This window comes from Pelophylax lessonae (assembly GCF_965119305.1).
Source record: "Pelophylax lessonae genome assembly, chromosome: 3".
NCBI classification, from domain to species: domain Eukaryota; kingdom Metazoa; phylum Chordata; class Amphibia; order Anura; family Ranidae; genus Pelophylax; species Pelophylax lessonae.
In genome coordinates, this window is record NC_138770.1 from 395,849,326 (window position 1) to 395,868,096 (window position 18,771).

The window sequence follows — 18,771 nt, forward strand, 5'->3', positions numbered from 1 at the left end:
GAATAATCAAGAAGAGATTGGCATATTCAACTTGAGTGGGGTGGCACTCACAGACAGCGAGAAACATACACTCAGCAAAGGTCTCAAATATGCCCCTAAACAATCTCTGAATAAATTCGAAACCTTTATAGACATTCAAAAATTTGTAAGAAAATTGAATGTAAAAAGACATTTCCTATCCAAAGCTGGTGAAAGGAATTATGTGTCGTATCAAACCAGTTCCACACAATCTACCAATCTGAGAAATGCTTCTCTTTTTAACCCGTCTGGTGCTCAGAGTAGCAATATCACAGTATTTAGAGACACTGTGCTGAATGAACTGGACAAAAAAGTGATACAACATAAACCTCAAACAGATTTAAGAAAGGGGATCAAGACTTTGTGTGACAACAAAGATCTTATCATCCGACCAGCGGACAAAGGGGGAGGAATAGTGCTGCTGAAGAAAGAAGACTACATAGAGGAAATGAACAACCTCTTAGCAGACACTAATACTTACGAAATTTTAAAAAGAGACCCCACCCACAGATATAAGAGGAAATTGGAAACTATTATTAAACAAGGTTTTGAAGATGGGATTTTAAATAAGAAAGAAAAGGAATTTTTAATACCTCTTTCTCCTAAATTGCCCATTATTTATTATCTCCCAAAAATTCACAAAAATTTAACGAAACCCCCCGGAAGACCCATCGTTAGTGGGATCGATTCCGTCACTTCTAGAATTGGGAAATATATAGACCACTTCTTGCAACCTTTGGTCCAAGAAACCCCAGCTTACCTAAAAGACACCACGCAGTGCATCCAAGAAATGAGACAATTGAATATAGAAGGAGATGTGTTACTCGTGACTGCTGATGTGGCGTCTTTATATACAATAATTCCGCATGAGATGGGATACGAAGCAGTAAGCACTTTCTTGGACACCCATCAAAACATATCAGTGGCACATAAACAGTTTATTTTAAACCTTTTAACCTTTGGCATGGAACATAATTACTTTTATTACAATCAACGGTTTTATCTCCAACGTACCGGAGTAGCGATGGGGGCCAAATTTGCCCCCAGTGTGGCGAATCTCTTCATGGCCTTGTGGGAGGATCGCAATATATTCTCCCACAGGCCCAGGGAGCTCGTTTTTTGGAGACGCTACATTGACGACGCAATTTTTATCTGGAAAGGGAGTAACCAATCACTAAAAGTTTTTATGGACCAGCTAAACTGCAATAGTTGGGGCATTAGATTCTCTTATGAATCTAGCCCCACAGCGGTCAATTTTTTAGATCTAGTAATTTTAAGACAAGGCTCGGGTTTTATTACTAAGACCTATTTTAAACCGACTGACAAAAACGGGTTCATTACCATGGACAGTTGCCACCATCCCAAGTGGCTTGGCTCAGTCCCGAAAGGGCAATTTAAGCGTATTAGACGCAACTGTACCAAGAAGTCGGATTTTATTGAACAAGCCAATGTTTTAAAAGAAAGATTTTTAGAAAAAGGTTATATGCCACAGATATTGGATCAAGAAATTGAATTGATGGGACAACAAACACAAGAAGACCTCATTTTGCCCAAATCGACTGATTCCACTCACCAAGCTCAGCCTAGATTTGAATATGCCTTCGTTACACAATTTTCTCAGAATTACAAATGGCTTAACCATGTCTTCAAAAAACATTGGAGCATCTTACAAGGAGACAAAATATTGGGGCCTTCTCTCCCCGATAATCCTAGTATGATCTATAGGAAAGCGAGGAATTTAAAGGATCTTATCGCCAATAATCCTATTGAAAAACCTATAACACCAAAATTTTTTCCAGACATGAAAGGCTTCTTCCCTTGTAGAAATTGTCAAATTTGTAGAGAAGCGAAAACCATACGGACTAAAAAGTTTTCATCTACCACTACCAAAAAAGAATATCAGATCAAGGAGTTTATCTCCTGCCACACTAAAGGGGTCATTTATCTCCTCCAATGTAGTTGCGGACTACAATACATTGGGAGGACTATACGCACCGCCAGTATCCGAATAGGGGAACACCTCTCCAACATAAGAAAAGGGTTCACTGGACACAGTGTATCTTTACACTATTCCAAGTGTCATCACAAAAATCCTAAAAACCTACAAATTATAGTGATAGAAAAATACACACCGCATTGGAGAGGTAGTAACCTGAAGAGATCCATTTCAAGAAGGGAAACCTTCTGGATCTATGAAATGAAGTGCTTTAGGCCCTGGGGACACAACATTGAATGGGACATTAATGCCCATATAAATAATAGTTAATTCCTTGCTCAATCTACATCTATTTTATTCATTTTATCTTTTTATATCCATTTTAATAAATAAATAAATTTTTACAATTTTATATTTAAACAGTATGAGCAATTAAATGAGTTTAGTATATATTTAATATGTTTTAATATATTTTAATATAACTATATTTATGATTGTTTTTATATATGAATCATTTATATTGCATTTTAAATGGACTTTTACTAGTCCCATACTTATATTCCCCGTATTTCTGTTGTTAGCTTATATATTGAATTTATACATTAACACAGGAAGTCGGGCCAGTGTTCATTTCCGGAGTCCTTAAATTTTTAATTTGCACATTGATTTATTGAATATATCCATTATTGCCAAGATTGTTTTGTCCTCGTTCACTATAATAGAGATCGAAATGTTTTGTAATGGATTTAGCAGTAGAATCATTTGTATAAGTTAGGACTTCCGCACATTCATTGCGGACACCGGAAGTGGTCACACGTCGGAGCTTCATAAGGACGGAGGTGGCGGCGCGCACGTCCCTCCTATCTCAGTAGAAGCCCGTTTGAGAGGAAACGCCGTCAGAGAGGAGGCGTGTCGCGCCGCCACGGACGTCCAGCACTGCTCGGTCTGCAGCCGAGTCAGGCAACCAGTCTGTATTGTCGCCACTGTTTTCCATATTGAATGTAAGTGCAACACTTGATATTCATTAAATTATCCCGGGGATATCACGCCATGGTCTGTATATGTTTTTTCTTACATCATGCCCATGTTTAACCTGGAGAGTCAGTAACGAGACGGATCATTAGAGAAAACAGCCACCGATCACTACAGATTGAAAAGGCATCACCTATGTATATTCCCTGCGCTGAGTTACCTGATTTTTGGTAAGAGGCCTATCCTGCATTTTCACAGGGTGGTGATTTTGATTCCTCCCTCCCAACAGCATCTAATGAATTTTGCTTTCCAATTCATTGCATTTGGTAAGGAGGATAGCGTGTTGGTGGTGGGATTTTTCACTATAGAGCACCGGCCATATACAGTGCACCTTTTCAACCTTCAACACTTGGAGCTCTTGTGGACTTTGGGAATGCACAACATTTTTAAGAGTTTTTTGCACCTATAAGTTTTGAGTTTATCCAAGGCACTCAGTGGGATTTTGGACTTTCAATCATTGATATCACATTGATCTCACTTCATCACTTTATGCAATTGTGCATTATTTGTATATTTGTTTATGCATCATATTGTTTTAGCGCACCTATTATTTACACATTATACAGGAGACGGACAGAGACTGCGGACATTATACAGGAGACGGACAGAGACTGCGGACATTATACAGGAGACGGACAGAGACTGCGGACATTATACAGGAGACGGACAGAGACTGCGGACATTATACAGGAGACGGACAGAGACTGCGGACATTATACAGGAGACGGACAGAGACTGCGGACATTATACAGGAGACGGACAGAGACTGCGGACATTATACAGGAGACGGTCAGAGACTGCGGACATTATACAGGAGACGGACAGAGACTGCGGACATTATACAGGAGACAGACAGAGACTGCGGACATTATACAGGAGACGGACAGAGACTGCGGACATTATACAGGAGACGGACAGAGACTGCGGACATTATACAGGAGACGGACAGAGACTGCGGACATTATACAGGAGACGGACAGAGACTGCGGACATTATACAGGAGACGGACAGAGACTGCGGACATTATACAGGAGACGGACAGAGACTGCGGACATTATACAGGAGACGGTCAGAGACTGCGGACATTATACAGGAGACGGACAGAGACTGCGGACATTATACAGGAGACAGACAGAGACTGCGGACATTATACAGGAGACGGACAGAGACTGCGGACATTATACAGGAGACGGACAGAGACTGCGGACATTATACAGGAGACGGACAGAGACTGCGGACATTATACAAGAGACGGTCAGAGACTGCGGACATTATACAGGAGACGGACAGAGACTGCGGACATTATACAGGAGACGGTCAGAGACTGCGGACATTATACAGGAGACGGACAGAGACTGCGGACATTATACAGGAGACGGACAGAGACTGCGGACATTATACAGGAGACGGACAGAGACTGCGGACATTATACAGGAGACGGACAGAGACTGCGGACATTATACAGGAGACGGTCAGAGACTGCGGACATTATACAGGAGACGGTCAGAGACTGCGGACATTATACAGGAGACGGTCAGAGACTGCGGACATTATACAGGGGTTGTTTGAGACTGGGAGCATGCTTCTGTAGTGTACAAGAGACTGGATGCATAGTACATGGTATATTACAGCAGCACTCTCCTAAATGTAAAATACTGTTGAAGTTCAATTTTTTTTAAGTTAAAAAGAACATGGATGATCCCTTCCAGTGATAAAGTGGCAGCAGTGGAAGGGTTACCTGCAATTTATCTGTCCCAGCTTCTCTTATCCTGACGGAGAATGCCATTCAAGCAGCGTGGTGTGCCTCCTCCCCCCTTCTGCTCTGTGTACAGTCAGGAAAGGAAGTAAACATCACAGCAAGAAGAGGAGGGGCGGCTTCAGTGTACTCCGAGTCCGTACACACAGTGACAAGAGAAGACTGCAGGCAGCTGGAGAGACGTCCCGGCCAACATACAAAGTGTTGCCGCGGCGTGTAGACAACCCGCTGCCTGCACACGCTGCGGGCATTTCAGGAAGGTTGGGAGGAGGTTCAGGCTTAGGTGGTGTCACCCCTTTGGTGGGTGTCACCCGGTGCGGACCGCCCTCCCCGCACCCGCCCAGTGACGCTACTGATACACAGTATAGCTGTGCTGGGGGGGGGGGGCACATACACAGTATAGCTGTGCTGGGGGGGGCACATACACAGTATAGCTGTGCTGGGGGGGGCACATACACAGTATAGCTGTGCTGGGGGGAGCACATACACAGTATAGCTGTGCTGGGGGGAGCACATACACAGTATAGCTGTGCTAGGGGAGGTCACATATACAGTATAGCTGGGCTGGGTGGGGTCACATATACAGTAGAGCTGCACGATTCTGGCCAAAATGAGAATCACGATTTTTTTGCTTGGAATAAAGATCACGATTCTCTGTGTAACATCTTTTACATTATAAAAAAAATTGGGATAACTTTACGGTTTTGTTTTATTGTTTTATTCATTAAAGTGTATTAATTGCGTTTGAAAGACTGCTGCGCAAATACAGTGCGACATAAAAATTTACAACAATCACCATTTTATTCTGCAGGGTCTCTGCTAAAAAAAAAAAATATATAAAATGTTTGGGGGTTCTAACTACTTTTCTAGGAAAAATAAACTGATTTAACTTGCAAGCAACAAGTTACTGATTTAACTTGCAAGGAAAAAGGTTTAGTCTTTAAGAGGTTAAACTTCCTTCCTCCGGCAGAGGGAAAGAAAAGATACAATGTAATCATTTGTGTTTACAGTTCAGTGGGAGACTAATGCCCATAGGCCTTTGCAGGACGCTCTTTTTTTTTTTTTGACAGCTGCTCCCTCATAGCTATGTAAAGAATCAAGCAAGTGTCATGTTAAGATCGTCAGGGGGAGAGAATCGCGATCTCTATTCTGTTACGATTAATCGTGCAGCTCTAATATACAGTATTAGCTGTGCTGGGGGGGGGGTCACATATACAGTATTAGCTGTGCTGGGGGGGGGGGGGGGGGGTCACACATACAGTATAGCTGTGCTGGGGGGGGGTCACATACAGTATAGCTGTGCTGTCGCACCCCACCCTCCCACACCTGTATTCTATCAGGATATATATATATATATATATATATATATATATATATATAGGAGGTGTCATTTATAGTGCAGTTGCACATCTCTCCCAGTAAGGAGTAAGTATATCCATTGGTTTAGAGAGGCTGGATTCATCCTTTTTATGGATAGTGTAGGACCCACTTACAATGGGGTACTTTGACGTAGTGGCGGGCTTGAGCACGATATGGCCATATGGTGGGACTAAATCCCCATTTATTAATTATTATTATTTATTGATTGCCTTTATATTGGATAGTCATTTCTTTTGCATGTGTGCACTATTCTCTGTAAATATGCATATAGCATGTATGGTGTGTTAGTGAAGCATTTATAAAGTGTCTGCTGGATACTGGGGGAGAGGCAGTGGAGGTTCCTGTATCCCAGAATGCACTAGAGTTGGCCAATTCTGGATAAAATGAGAATCACAATTTTTTTGCTTAGAATAAAGATCACGATTCTAGGCAAAACATCTTTCACATTATACAAAAAATAGGGCTAACTTTACGGTTTCATTTTTTTTTCTTTTTTTATATTTCATTTAAGTGCATTTTTTCCCCAAAATTGCGTTGAAAAATCGCTGCACAAATACAGTGTGGCAAAATATTGCATTGACCGCCATTTTATTTATTCTCTAGGGTCTCTGCTAAAATTGGATTTTTGTTTACCGTAAAATTCTTTATTCTGATGTTCATTGATAGACACAGCTCCAGAATCTTCTTGGCCATTGGGTTATGCTGCCCCCTACAGGAGTAGGACACTAGGCAGGGAAAAAAAAAAAAAAAAAAAAAAAACTTTACCACGCCTATGGGGCAGTCCCAGGGGGATATACTCCCACTTCCTGCTATAGCCACTCAGTTTTGTTGCAAGCAATGTCAGAAGAAATATAACCCAACTCAATAGAGGGGTGGGTGCTGTGTCCGTCAATGAACATCAGAGAGAAAAGGATTTTACGGTAAGACAAAATCCAATTTTCTCTTTCGTTCATTGACGGACACAGCTCCAGAATCTTCTTGACCATTGGGAAGTCCCAAAGCAGTGTCGAACATGAGGGGTGGGAAAAAACAGCAGAAAAAAAATTCTCAAAGTCTAAACTTAGCCAAACAAGTAACATGGTACTCAACCAGTAACAACTGGAGCTCACCTGAAACATACACCCTTAAAGAGGACTAGTCCTCTTAAACAGCAGCCTGCAAACTCTTGCGACCAAAGCAGCATCCGCAGATGCCAGCACATCCACTTTGTAGAATTTTGAGACAGTGTGCACAGACGACTAGTGGCCGCCTTGCAAACTTGCATCACTGACGCCTGATGGCGGAAGGCCCAGGGGGCACTAAGCGCCCGCGTAGAATGCGCTTTAGCAAGGAAAGGAGAACCTGACCCTTGATTGAATAGGCCTGCATCACCGTCTGTCTGATCCATTTGGAAATTGTTGCGGCAGACGCGCCCAAACCCTTGGGCGGTGCATCCGTAAGGACAAATAGCGAGTTAGATTTCCTAAAGGACTTGGTTGCCGCCAGGTACACCTTGAACGCCCGAACCACACCCAGAGACTGCAAGGCAATCTCCTTAGGATGCCTAGGCTTAGGACACAGGGAAGGCAACACCATGTCTTCATTCAGATGGAAACCAGAAACAGCCTTAGGAAGGAATGACTGACAAGGTGAATGACAAGACAAAGCTGCCAGCTCCAACACCCTACGTGCAGAAGAAATAGCCACCAGAAGGCTACCTTCTGGGACAATGTAAGCAGAGGAATCTCGCAAATATTTTCGAACGGGGGTTCTGAAGAACCGACAGCACCAAGGTGAGATCCCACGAGGGCAATGGAGACTGCACTGGGGGAGCCAAGTGGCCAACCCCCTGAACAAGAGTGCGAACCAAAGAATGCATAGCAAGACGTTGAAAGAAAACCGCAAAGGCCGAACCTGGCCCTTGATGTTACCCAAGGCCAGACGCTGCTCAACACCTCAGAGAAAAGCCAAACTCTGAGTCGCCGAAAAGGAGCAGGGGTGAACCCCAAGAGATTTACATCCGCAAAGCATGCTCTTCAAACGCAATGGTAAATCTTTCACATCCGCAAAGTATGCTCTTCAAATGCAAGGGTAAATCTTCCTAGAAGTAGATTTACTAGCTTGCAGCAGCATGGGAATCACCAATTCAGACAACCCTCTATCCTACAGCACCAGGCTTCCGCCAGCCAGTCTGGAGCCACTAGGATGGCCGTAATCCCTTCTGCCTTTAACCTACACAGGAGCCTTGGCAGAAGTTCTGGAAGAGGAAAGATGTACAGTACAGACCAAAAGTTTGGATACACCTCATTCAAAGAGTTTTCTTTATTTTCACGACTATGAAAATTGTAGAGTCACACTTCAAGAGGTAGTCCCCCGAAATGGTCTTCTAACAGTCTTGAAGGAGTTCCCAGAGATGCTTAGCACTTGTTGGCCCTTTTGCCTTCACTCTGCGGTCCAGCTCACCCCAAACCATCTCGATTGGGTTCAGGTCCGGTGACTGTAGAGGCCAGGTCATCTGGCGCAGCACCTCATCACTCTCCTTCTTGGTCAAATAGCCCTTACACAGCCTGGAGGTGTGTTTGGGGTCATTGTCCTGTTGAAAAATAAATGATGGTCCAACTAAACGCAAACCAGATGGAATAGCATGCCGCTGCAAGATGCTGTGGTAGCCATGCTGGTTCAGTATGCCTTCAATTTTGAATAAATCCCCAACAGTGTCACCAGCAAAGCACCCCCACACCATCACACCTTCTCCTCCATGCTTCACGGTGGGAACCAGGCATGTAGAGTCCATCCGTTCACCTTTTCTGCGTCACACGGTGGTTGGAACCAAAGATCTCAAATTTGGACTCATCAGACCAAAGCACAGATTTCCACTGGTCTAATGTCCATTCCTTGTGTTCTTTAGCCCAAACAAGTCTCTTCTGCTTGTTGCCTTTCTTTAGCAGTGGTTTTCTAGCAGATATTCTACCATGAAGGCCTGATTCACACAGTCTCCTCTTAACAGTTCTAGAGATGTGTCTGCTGCTAGAACTCCTGTGTGCCATATACCTGGTCTCTAATCTGAGCTGCTGTTAACCTGTGATTTCTGAGGCTGGCGACTTGAATGAACTTATCCTCCGCAGCAGAGGTGACTCTTGGTCTTCCTTTCCTGGGGCGGTCCGCATGTGAGCCAGTTTCTTTGTAGCGCTTGATGGTTTTTGTGACTCCACTTGGGGACACTTTTAAAGTTTTCCCAATTTTTCGGACTGACTGACCTTCATTTCTTAAAGTACTGATGGCCACTCGTTTTCCTGTACTTAGCTGCTTTTTTCTTGCCATAATACAAATTCTAACAGTCTATTCAATAGAACTATCAGCTGTGTATCCACCTCACTTCTGCACAACACAACTGATGGTCCCAACCCCATTTATATGGCTAGAAATCACACTTATTAAACCTGACAGGGCACACCTGTGAAGTGAAAACTATTTCAGGTGACTACCTCTTGAAGTGTGACTCTACAATTTTCATAGTCATAAAAATAAAGAAAACTCTTTGAATGAGAAGGTGTGTCCAAACTTTTGGTCTGTACTGTATATCAGACAATACTGGGCCCAAAAAGGAGCCACCAGTGTGTCTGTGGCCTCAGCCAGAGGATCCAGAGACCGTGCCACAAATCTAAGCACCTTCCTGTTGAGACGAGAGGCCAACAGGACCACCTCGGTAGTACCCTACCAGTGACACAACTGATGAAACCCCTCCAGAGGAAATGTCCAGTATATCGGATCGATTCTTCCAGAGTCCAGACCACCAGAGCACAATCCGTGCCAAAAACGCCACCCCACTCAGAGAGGCTGGCATCTGTGGTGACCACCGGCCAGAACAGGGGGGAATGGAAGATTTACCTTGTCGAAGCGCCAGTTGTTGAGCGAAGCCACCGATTTAGGGACCCTCTCCTACCCCAGCTCAACAGGATCAGATTGTCTAGAGACTGTGGATTCTTGCCCCACATGGCAAGAATCTCTTTGCAGAGGTCTTGTGTTGAACTGTGCAAACGGAACCGCCTCGAAAAGGTAGAAAGAATCAGACCCAGCACCCGCACGCAAGTCCTGAAAGACGACCGACTCCAGGACAACAGGAGCCGAATTGCATCCTGCAGATTTTGGAACTTGTCCCATGGGAGGAACACCCTGGCTGAGGCCAAGTCCAGAGCAAATCCAGATAGTCCAACTAGTTGGATGGAACCAGAGCCAATACCTGGAAATTCAATTTCCAACCAAACTCGTGCAGAGTCCGCGCAGTAATCTCCCGGTTGTCAGTCAAAGCAGTCGGAGACTCTGCTCGCAGAAGATCATCCAGGTACTCCAGTACCGCAATCCCCCGCTGGCGCAACAATGCCAACACTTTGTGAAAACCTGAGGAGCTGAGGGGGGAGACTTCTTGATAATGCTCCTCGCCCACAGCAAGCAAGGGAAGCGCGGATGACCAACATATATCAGAATATGAAGGTAAGCGTCCTTGATATTGATAGAGGCCAGAAGATCCCCTGATGTAGGGATGCCACTACCATACAAATGGACTTCCATTTGGAACATCTGTACCCGCACAAAGCAGTGCATAGCTTGAGGTCCAAGATTGGACGTACCTCGCTTTCCTTTCTGGGACCTGCAAACATTTTTGAATAAAACACATGAAAAAAACGTTCAGATTCTGAGACTGGAACAATCACCCCTTGTAGTAGCAGTTCTTGCACTGCCCCGAAGAGACCTCGCAGGCAGTCTGGAGATAAACGCAGCTTGGAAGGAAAGAACCTCTCTGGAGGGTAAGACTGAAAATTCGATCTTGTAGCCAGCCCGAATCAGCTCGTGGACCCACTTGTCATATCAAGGAGGTCTACGGGTCCGGACAGAAGCGAAGCCGCCCTTGCCCCCCCCCCCACCCAAGATACGGGTGAGGGCGCCCTTCAGGCAGAAGAGTGCTTGTCTGCAGGTCTGGAAGGACCCGCTCTCAGCATACAAGACCAGGTCCTCATGGAATCTCTGGAGGAGATCCTGACAGACTTCGATCCCTTGACTTGAGATCCTGGGGAATGAAAAGGCCGCTTATGAGCTGAGAGGGGAAAAAAGGCACACAACTGAGATAAGACTCTTTGCCCCTATAAGAAAAGTACTCTTCCCTATGAAAGACCCTTAACGATATCATCCAGGGAGGCTCTGAACGGATGATCCCCCACAAAGTGAAGATCACATAAGGCCTTCTGGAAAGTCTGGTCCGCAGACCAGCATTTTAGCCATATCATGCGCCAAAGGATCACTGCCGTCAGGGACAGCCCAGAGACTAAGGAGTCGCATCCAGAGAGGCATCACAGACGAACTGCTACCCCTGGACCAACTAGTCCGCCAGCTCCGCAAAGGCAATAGGAAGATGTTCCCCCTCCAGATCCTGGCGCAAAAGCTTTGCCCACTCGTGAAAGTCAGGGACACCTATGCTATGGTGAACACCGGCCTAAGGACCGAACCGGCCACAGTAAGTAAACATGTGGCAGACCAAAGCCTTGGCTCTCCTGTCAAAAGAACCTTTCAAAACCGGAGACTCCTCCACTGGAATTAGCGTGAATTTATTTAGCCTAGAGACCTGAGAGTCCACCACAGGTGGAACTGCCCACGTATTCAACACAGACTCAAGGGATTCCATCTATTGAAATGCTTACGCATCGCCATATTTGGTTTAGGACAACTCCTCTGACTCGTGACAATTTTGTCACAGTAGGCGGGAAAAGGGAAGACCTTTCCCGCTTTAGAGGATGTGCGGCCACCAAGGGGACCTGGCGCCTCTGATGCAGCAGCAGCTGCATCCTCCTTGTTTAAAGTTTCCCCCACCAATACAATCAGTGCATCCACCAGAGCCTTTTCATGCGCAGATGCAGTAGAAAAAAAAAAAGGAATCATCCTCAATATCAGAGCACTCCAAGTGCTTGGACACAGATGCAGTAGGCTCACTATATACTAAGCTCACCCTGAAATCATAACAAGCAGGCCACCAACCACAATCCTGCAAGGAGAAACCGTCCAAAGGTCCACAAAAGGACCACCTATTAGACCCTGCAAAAATTCGCTCTCCATAGAGGACATAATAGGACATTGGCTCCATGACATGGATGCAAAGGCAGAGTACCTTCGCCCACACAATCGCTGCTACACCATCACTAATAATGAAGTCCCACCGATTCAAGGGAGGTGCCAGGCTGACCATATGGCCCAGCAGGTCCCAGCCCAAATTTCAGTGGAGGCTCAGCCGCAATTGCCCAGATCCACATTCCGGCAGATGGCCCAGGGATAGAGTTGGGGGCTTCAGCTAAACTCACCGAGGCCGCCCCCTAACAGCAGCGCCCAACACGGCCGCAGGGCCTAGTAGGCAGCAAGCCATGGCCTAAATTTTTGAGGGCGCCCAGTCACCAGGATGCAAGCCCCAGCAGAGCCAGCCACCCAGGGCAGCAGGGGGGAGGCAGATGCCCGCACAGGAGGCAGAGGCTTTAGCCATCCTCACAGGGGCCGCCTCACATAAGTTCCATCAGCAGCTCAGTTTCCGGTCAGCAGCTCAGACAGCTTGGTCAGCGCGAGTAGGCCCGCAAAGCCTTGGCCTACATTTTTGACCCAAACCCGCCACGTGAAAAATAAAACCAGAGAAGGAGGTAAGTTCTTTAAGAGAGAAGATAGTCATCTAAACACACTAGCAAAAAAAATGAAATCTGGAAGTGGGAGGGTTATATAGAAGGAGGTCTTTACAGCTTCTGTTTTTGCCAGTGAACAATCACCTGAACGCAGCTGCATATAACCCAGCCATTAGGCTTATAAAGCCTGTGTCCTTTACTGTACAACTAATTAAGTCAGTTTATACTATTTAGCCCAATGCTGGTCAAATTAAACTGCACAATAAGGGTATTTGTATACATTTATAATTGTATGCAGAACATATTGTAACTCACCATTGTTGCATGTTAGCCAGGCGCAATCCTTTTGCTGTATGCACTCAGTACAGTTCTTTAAAGCACAGGAATCTGCAAGGATATTTAAATATGCAATATTAACATATCAAACAACACAATTAAAAAGGAATTTTCATTTTTTTGTGTTTTATGTATAATTATGCATCATTTGTGTGCGTCTTCTACGCTGCTTCATTCAATAAACAGCAAAATCTGTGTGGCTGTCTTATAAACAGATGCAGGAGCCCATTAACAGTGTTGGAGTTTATAAAAAGTCTGCTATGAGCTGCCTTATACCGTTGTATACTACTTCTTAGATAGTTTTATATTCTAAAAACTATATAAAAATCTGGTCATACAATACAATAAAAAAAAAAAAAAAATGGCACAAATTCCCAAAATATATAGAACTAGCTTTTTTTTTTTTAATATAAAAATAAACAAACATCCGATCATACAATAAGGGTCCTTTCACACGGCCGCTCCGCTGCTTTAGTCCGCTGCGGGACTTTTTTTTTTTTTCACTGAGCGGATGACATTTGTGTCATCCGCTCCGTGTGCCCGCATATCATCCCATCCGTTTGCGGATGATATGCGGACATAATGTAAGTATATGGCATTGCGGATGTCAGCGGATGACACCGCTGACATCCGATTTTCCTTCCTTTCAGTTTTTTACACGGAGGAAAAAATAGGGTTCTGTTCCGTTCGAAAAAACGGAACAGAACTGAAAGGAGGAAAATCGGATGTCAGCGGATGGTATTCCGCTGACGTCCGCAGTGCCATTCACTTACATTATGTCCGCAAAAAAATAGGATGATTTGTGGACACACGGAGCAGCCGTGTGAAAGGACCCTAAGAAAAAATAAAGGAACAATTTACAACTACATATAACAAAACAAACCTGAACTTGCAAGGGCAATTGTCTGTGGGCCCCATTAGACCTTTAGACTCCGTTCACACTGGGGCGACCTGGTCGCCTGCCCATAGATTAGCACAGGACCCGTTCTAATAGGAGTGACACAAGTCGCTCCGACTTCGAAAAAGGGTCCTGAGCTTCTTTGGGGTGACCTCGGTGCGACCTGCATTGACTTCAATGATATGAAGTCCGTGCAAGTCTCTCCGAGGTTGCGGTGCGCGCTGTGCACTGCGACCTCGCAGGTCGCCCCGGCAAGTCGGGTCGCTGCAATGTGAACCGGCTCTTAAAGGTAGCCAGAGAGGTCTTAATCAGGGTGGATTTGATTTGAATCAAGTCGATTTAAATCATAATTTTTAAAGAGCAACTGTCATCTGTCTCACAGTGGCTCCTACTCTGACCCGCTGTTGACTCACCAACAGTCTCATTCATTTTAATGGGGACAGCTGGTGATGTGGCAGTGACACAAGGTGCGGGACGTGGCAGCAGCAGGTGAGTGGATGCCCGCTAACAGGCACTGCCATGATGGATCTGAAATGACAGGTGCTCTTTAAATGCGAGGACTTTTTCTTGCTGGTAGTTAGAATCTTTAAAGTGGTTGTAATCCCACTTAAATGATTTTTACCTATAGGTAAGCCTATATTAAGGCTTACCTATAGGTGCTGTAAATATATTGCCTAAACATGCACCGTTTAGGAGATATTTACATTGCATGCAGCCGATGACATCATCGGCACATGCGCTCTGAAGAAACGGCTGCCCGTGCATACTAGCACATTATGCATTTACTTTGTAGGGAAAAAAGAAAAAGAAAAAAAAAAAAAAAAAAAAAGTTTCTCAAGAGTTTACTTCCTCTAATATTTGAAAACAATAGGTGTCGGGAACGCTGGGTGGAGGAGGTGCCTGACCTGGATGGTGATGACTGGGATGATATGTGGAGTTCACCCTTCGCCTACCTGGTCTCTGCGAGGGACCGTCTGATTCACTTTAAATTTCTGCATCGGATTTATTACACGCCAGCGAGGCTGGCACGTATTTATCGGACGGCCTCGGCAGAGTGTTGGCGTTGTTCACATTCACCAGCGGACTTCAGTCACGTCTTCTGGGGGTGCCCGGTGGTCAAGGACTATTGGGCATCCGTCTTAGCTTGTATTGTGGAGGTGGTTAAGATTCCGGTCCCCAGCTCCGTGGAGGTTTGCCTCTTGGGGTTGGTGGATGGCTTGGCCCCTGCGAGGGCCGTTCGTACTTTGGTCAGTTTGCTACTTTTCTATGCTCGCAAGGCTCTGCTCTTACACTGGAGGAGTCCCTTGGCTCCCACGATCCTTTTTTTGGAAGGGCTTGGTTAATAAAGTGACTCCGCTCTATAAGGCCGCGTATCTCAGTAGGGGATGCCCCCGCAAGTTTGATAAAGTGTGGAAAACATGGATAGACTCTCCGGCCTCGACCTCCGTTGATCAGCTTTAGTGTTCTGTGTGCTACTGTTCAGGACTGTCTGGGGGGGGGGGGGGGGGGGAATGGCCATGCCGGTCGGTGATATTTTCATGTTCATTGTGTTCTTTCTACATGTATAGAAGTCTCTCTATTTTTTGACTAAGCCATGGGGTTGCTGATTGTGGGCTCTGTGCTGAACTAATCTATATGTTCTATGACCTTACTACTGGATAACTGGAGCAGACTTGAGGGGTATCTTTATTACTGATGGAAGCTTTGTTTTTGCACTGGACGTGCTGGATGGAGCCTGGAGTGGGGGGGGGGGGGGGGGGTGGTATGACCTGTTGTCACTGTTTGTGTTTGTTGCCCTGCGTGGCAGTGTCTTGTCTGTTTTCTTGTGCGAAAATTCAATAAAAACAAAATTTTCAAAAAAAAATATTTGAAAACAAAATTAAGGTTTCCTATTTAGAACAACAAGCTGGCAGGTTAGTAAAACAGCTATATCAGAACTGATTCAATCATACAGTTTGTAGTGTGCACAGATTTGCAAAACAATAGGATAAAGGAATATTCTTGAACTTTGTTTTATCTCATGGGGTTACTGTGAAATTGTGTGAATGCATGAATGCAGTGCATGTTATCTTAAGGCCCGTACACACGTACCGATTGTCGGCCGAAAAGATTCGGCCGACGACCGATCTTCGGCTTGTTAGTATGATGCTTCCGACAGCCGACAGCACACTTTCGGCCGAACAGAATCTGTCGTGCAAGCATTAAAATTTTTTTATGCCGACACCAGAACGGCCGATTGTTCGCCAGTCAGTACAGATTTCGACTGACAGACAGCAGATTTGCAAGACTGGGCATGCTCAGAAAAGAAAAAACACAGGGAAAGTTAACCATCACATGACATCACTTCTGCAGTCGGCGGACAAAATTCGTGTGCAGTCTTTTGCACTTTTCAGCGGACACGACAGCCCGGGGACCAGTGTTAATTTTGGCAGCAAATTTCAATTTAGTTTTAGTCTTATTGCCTCATACACACGTGCAGATTATCTGCAGACTTTTGTCTGCAGACTTACCAAAACCATATGAGGTCAAACCTAAACACTTTCAATTTGTATGCAATCCGGCAGGCCCTTGCACTACATAGAAAAGGTAAGTCTGCAGACAAAAGTCTGCAGATAATCTGCACGTGTGTATGGGGCATTAGTCTTAGGACTAAAATGGCATTTTAGTTTTAGTCCCATTTTAGTCTTCTGCAAGTGTTTTAGTTTTAGTCGTATTTAGTCGACTAAAACGTCCTACATTTTAGTCGACTAAAACTCATTTTAGTCATCTATAATCGAATGGGTGTAGTTCAATTGTAATTTGTAATGCATTATTTAAGCATTTCCAAAGTCATTATATACTTCTGCTGGTCCTGGAGTGAAAAATCTAATATGTTATTATTTATGGTATTAAGCTTTGAGCATGCACCAATTTTGGCAGCAAATTTCGATTTCGTTTTAGTTATAGTCTTTTGACTAAAATGCCATTTTAGTTTTAGTCGTATTTTAGTCATCTGAATTGTTTTAGTCGTATTTTAGTCGACTAAAATTGTATTAATTTAGTCGACAAAAACGTTTAGTCGGTTTTAGTCAACGAAATTAACACTGCCGGGGACAAAAGACGGCCGATCGGTCAGCCGACGATCGGTACGTGTGTACGGGGCTTTAGCTTGCAGAGCTTGGATTCATTGAATGAGTTTACCAAAACTGAATATTGCAGAACATACAGCCTCATACTACACAACTAAGCTCCATTTCATGCTGAATAAACGATTAAATGTATCTTAAATAGAAAACTATGATTTTTACTCCAAAAGCCTATTAAAAAAAAAAAAAAAATCAAATTTAAATCCATAAAATAAGTTTCTCGAATTTTTTTTAAATTTATCTGTTTTAAAATCATTGATTTTTATCCACCCTGGTCTCAATAAAATAAATCTGATTGCTTGCATATCAGTGGCCGCTTGCCACTGCTTAAACGACAGACCCGGAGGTAGATTTTTTCAATACAGGTGTGGCTTTCTATTCTAATTGGGCCAAGACCTCTTTTAGTCCTTAGCACATTTTATAATGGCTTTCCACCCTCAAAATATGAGGGGAAAAAAAAAAAAATCATTAAGTCAAAGCCTTTCCTTTCACCAAATAAAGATTGTTCAAACATGCTCAATACAAATACGGTAAGTCTAATAGAGGCATTTCAGTCATATTTGTGTTTAATAAAAGTCAGTAGCTACATAAACTGTAGCTGCAGACTTTTAACAGACACTCACTTGCCCTAGGATCCAGCTATTTGCTCACCTGAGCCGCTTTCCATCCCTGTTTGGTCCCCGGCATCTCAACTTTGGGCACCCGGCTGTGACAGCTTGCAGAAAATTTCTACTCCTGCTGGACACGGTCCGGACCCCTAAAGCTTGAAGGACAATAAACTGGCCCTTGGTTTAGAAAGTTTGGAGACTCCTGGCCTAGACAATCTGAGCGGAAGCAGGAGTGGGCACCTGTTAAAACCATGTACCCATTCCTAATCCTCCCCAAAAAAGTGCTATTTCATGAAGAGGAGGGGGCACGAGGCCTCAAAGCGGAACTTCCCCCTTTAGCGTGGAGCGCCACTTTAAGTTGGTCACACGTTAGTAGGTACAGCGATCAAGGAGAATCCCCTAATGTGTACAGAAAAGGTCAAATAAACTGCTGTCCAAATTAGTTTATTACAAAAAGCAAAATATAGCACGTAACACAGCAAAAAAAACTTTATTTAAAACACTTAAGATGCACAATTTTTCAATTGGTAGTTTGTAGTGTTCGTAAAACCTTACAAATGTAAAATTTGGCAATTTTCCTTTCCTCTGCAGCATTTCATATAAGCAAGCAGTGCAGAAGTGATCTCGAAATGGCAGAAAGAAATAGAATCTATGGGATGACGCATAAGAAGTAGCAAACTGCTTGCTTGCTAGAATTAAGCATGAAACAGGGCATATCATTTTCAAAGAGCAGACGAAAATTGCTAACCTGCCATCTTCTAAAAAAAAAAAAAAAAAAAAAAAAAGGCTAATCTTACTTTTACATTTATAAAGCTGCAATTGTCCCTGTGCTACTTTGTCAAGTATGGAACTGTCAATGTATCAGCTGATGCAGAACTGGTCTCTGGGCGGATCAACAGACAGCAATGGCTTCAATAAAGTCACTATAATCCAAGGCTGGACAATGCCCAGAAGCCAGACAGCCAATGCACCTACACTTTCGTGCCGGTTCACACTGTTGCGCCTGACAAGTAGCGGTCCATGCTGTGCAATGGAACCGTTCCAATAGGA

General features: G+C 44.2%; 1 protein-coding gene across 1 annotated transcript in view; it reads right to left on the bottom strand.

The window, feature by feature from the left end:
* CD164 (CD164 molecule) overlaps window positions 1-18,771 on the bottom strand; it is a 73,462-nt gene that overhangs the window by 24,275 nt on the left and 30,416 nt on the right. The window contains exon 2 of the mRNA XM_082250596.1: window positions 13,070-13,141. Within this exon, the coding sequence (XP_082106722.1) occupies window positions 13,070-13,141 (72 nt within the window). The remainder of the gene's footprint in view (window positions 1-13,069; window positions 13,142-18,771) is intronic.